Source organism: Pygocentrus nattereri, chromosome 24 (assembly GCF_015220715.1).
Source record: "Pygocentrus nattereri isolate fPygNat1 chromosome 24, fPygNat1.pri, whole genome shotgun sequence".
Lineage (NCBI taxonomy): Eukaryota > Metazoa > Chordata > Actinopteri > Characiformes > Serrasalmidae > Pygocentrus > Pygocentrus nattereri.
In genome coordinates this window covers 26,819,981-26,822,480 of record NC_051234.1, presented here as the reverse complement: position 1 = coordinate 26,822,480, position 2,500 = coordinate 26,819,981, and the positions used below count along the sequence as shown (strand labels likewise).

At 36.6% G+C, this 2,500-nt stretch overlaps 1 protein-coding gene across 2 annotated transcripts in view; it reads left to right on the top strand.

Moving 5' to 3' along the window:
- The window catches only part of ropn1l (rhophilin associated tail protein 1-like), a 13,245-nt gene that overhangs the window by 1,484 nt on the left and 9,261 nt on the right, over nucleotides 1–2,500 (top strand). The window contains exons 2-4 of one of the 2 annotated variants that reach the window (XM_017716034.2): nucleotides 709–849; nucleotides 1,867–1,990; nucleotides 2,087–2,248. In XM_017716034.2, coding sequence (XP_017571523.1) covers nucleotides 709–849; nucleotides 1,867–1,990; nucleotides 2,087–2,248 — 427 coding nt within the window. The remainder of the gene's footprint in view (nucleotides 1–708; nucleotides 850–1,866; nucleotides 1,991–2,086; nucleotides 2,249–2,500) is intronic. The other variant, XM_017716045.2, reaches the window with a different exon arrangement.

Genomic DNA, 2,500 nt, shown 5'->3' with positions numbered 1-2,500 from the left:
AGACTTCACATAGTAAACATTTGTTCCATTTATGCTACACGCATTACAGCTATGACTTGTAATAACTCATGTATAAACTTTAGCATCATTATATCGAATTCAGTACAGCAAGATGAAATGAAGTATTATCTTCCAATTTGTGTTACAGCTCACCATTTGTATCAAGACAATGTTATTATTAGTACCTTGGCCTTAGTTCATAACGTAGACCTAAACCTCCCACAACCTCAGAAGCTCTCACTGATTTGGGTGTAAACTGCACTCTGGTATGTATATCGCTGTTGTCGGAACAAAACCTTGTATCTCCATTTTTGACTTTTTTTCAGTTTTTGCTATAATTTGAAAATACCTGTTGTTTTTCACATCATGTGTAAATTTCACGATGAACGGACCAAAAGAAACGGCCCAAAATGACTTGGAAAAAATCTGGTTCCATTGACTTACATTAAAAGTAAAGTAGGTTTTTTCCTTCTCCTGTGAATTTACTGTCTTGTTCCAATAACAGCAATATACATACATATATATATATATATATATATATATATATATATATATATATATATGTGTGTGTGTGTGTTTGTGTGTGTGTGTGTGTGTGTGTGTGTGTGTGTATTCAATATTGTGTTTGCCTGAAAAATGATCTGAGAGCTTATATTTATCACACATCTCTACAGTATGACTATTAATTTTTTTACTGTTTCACTTCAGTACAGAAGACATGCCTCCTCCAGAAACCATGTACTGCTCCCAGCAGATCAACATCCCCCCAGAGCTGCCTGATATCCTCAAACAGTTCACTAAAGCTGCTATTAGAACACAGCCGCACGATGTGCTGCAGTGGGCCGCTGCGTAAGTCTGATACATATCCAGTATAGACTATAAGTCTAGGCCAGTTTTTCATCTGGTGTTGTATGGCCTTCGTAAAAAGTGTCATCAGTGTCTCTGAAATTTTGGACAGGGCCAGATTAAGATCCTGTGGAGCCCCTGGGCATTACAGCTATATTCATTATTATATTATATTATATTATATTATATTATATTATATTATATTATATTATATTATATTATATTATATTATATTATATTTGCAACATCAATATTTAACACTATCCCATCCGTATTTGTACATATTGTCAATTTGTTAGATGTTAATTGCAGTTCATTCGCTCTGTACCTGTACTCTGCACAATAAAGTTGAATCTAATCTAATCTAATCTGATCTAATCTAATCTAATCTAATCTATAGTGCCATGTCCCTACAAACCTTCTGATAATAACCTAAGACCATTTGCTGAAATGGGTTTAGCTTCATTCTATTAATTCTTCACAGTTACTGCAGTTAGTAGAGTTGTTTCAGCTAAGACCTTGTCAAGATTGGTCAGGTAACACTACAAAATGCCAAAATGATCCTGTCAATGTTTTTCACACAAATATGCCACTGTCTGCCAAATTTACACAATGATGATGCTATATGGATATTCATATCTGGATTATGAAGCTGACACTCGTTGTGTGTGAATAGATTTGAAGTAAACTGACTGTTTCAAAAAGTGTTATTTTAACAGATCATAATCATTTAAAACCATGCACAGTTTTGGTTTAGTCTCCTGGCGTTGTTTTCCTTGGGGCAGTCACCTAGGTCATCCATAAGGCCATGATTTTGGACAAGTTTAAGTGTATAAAGGTGCAGGATTCGGATGCTCATTAGATCGTTCATAACAAATCGATAGAAATGTGAGTCCCTTACATTTATCGCCAAAGCTCTGTGACTCAGTGAGGATAAACTGTCTCAGAAGACAACATGGATTCAGTTTTCAATGGATTTGTGCCAGTTGTTTGTTGTTGAAATGTATCCTGCTCTTCCAGCTATTTTTTAGCACTGTCAAAAGGTGAACCTCTTCCGGTCAAGGACAGGCTAGAAATGCCAGTAGCAACACAAAAGACCGACACTGGATTGACGCCAGGCCTTCTCAAAGTTCTCCATAAACAGGTTTGTGTCAGCCAGTTTAGCACAGCTACAAGGCTATACATCTGTTATTATCTGTATTTACTGATAAACACTGGTGTCTTTTCCTTTTCGCTGTAGCTTTCACCTAAAGAAACCGTAACAAAGGAAGAGTTGCTGAAGAAGTGGAAAGGTTTATGCTTGCCCGTTGAACAGCTTGACACTCTGCTTGTGCTCGGTAATTTTGATGCACAAATCAACTGGATGCAGTTCTTCGCTCTGGGCTGCAGTGCTTTGGGTGGGGTGAGTAGCCAACTAAAGCATACATTAAAAAGCTAATTTGGTCAGATTCCTTGACGATGCCGTTAAGATGTACATAAAGTCATGGTGTTTGGTGTGAAAATTTGGTGTGAAATGCTCTGTTCTAGAGAAACTTTTCTCTAGAGTCACAATTGTTCACAGTGCTGCTGATAGAAACCAAACATCTGAAGAGTTTGACTTTGTTTACATCCCATCCAATGAAATATAAAGAGCACCACCACAAATAACAGATGT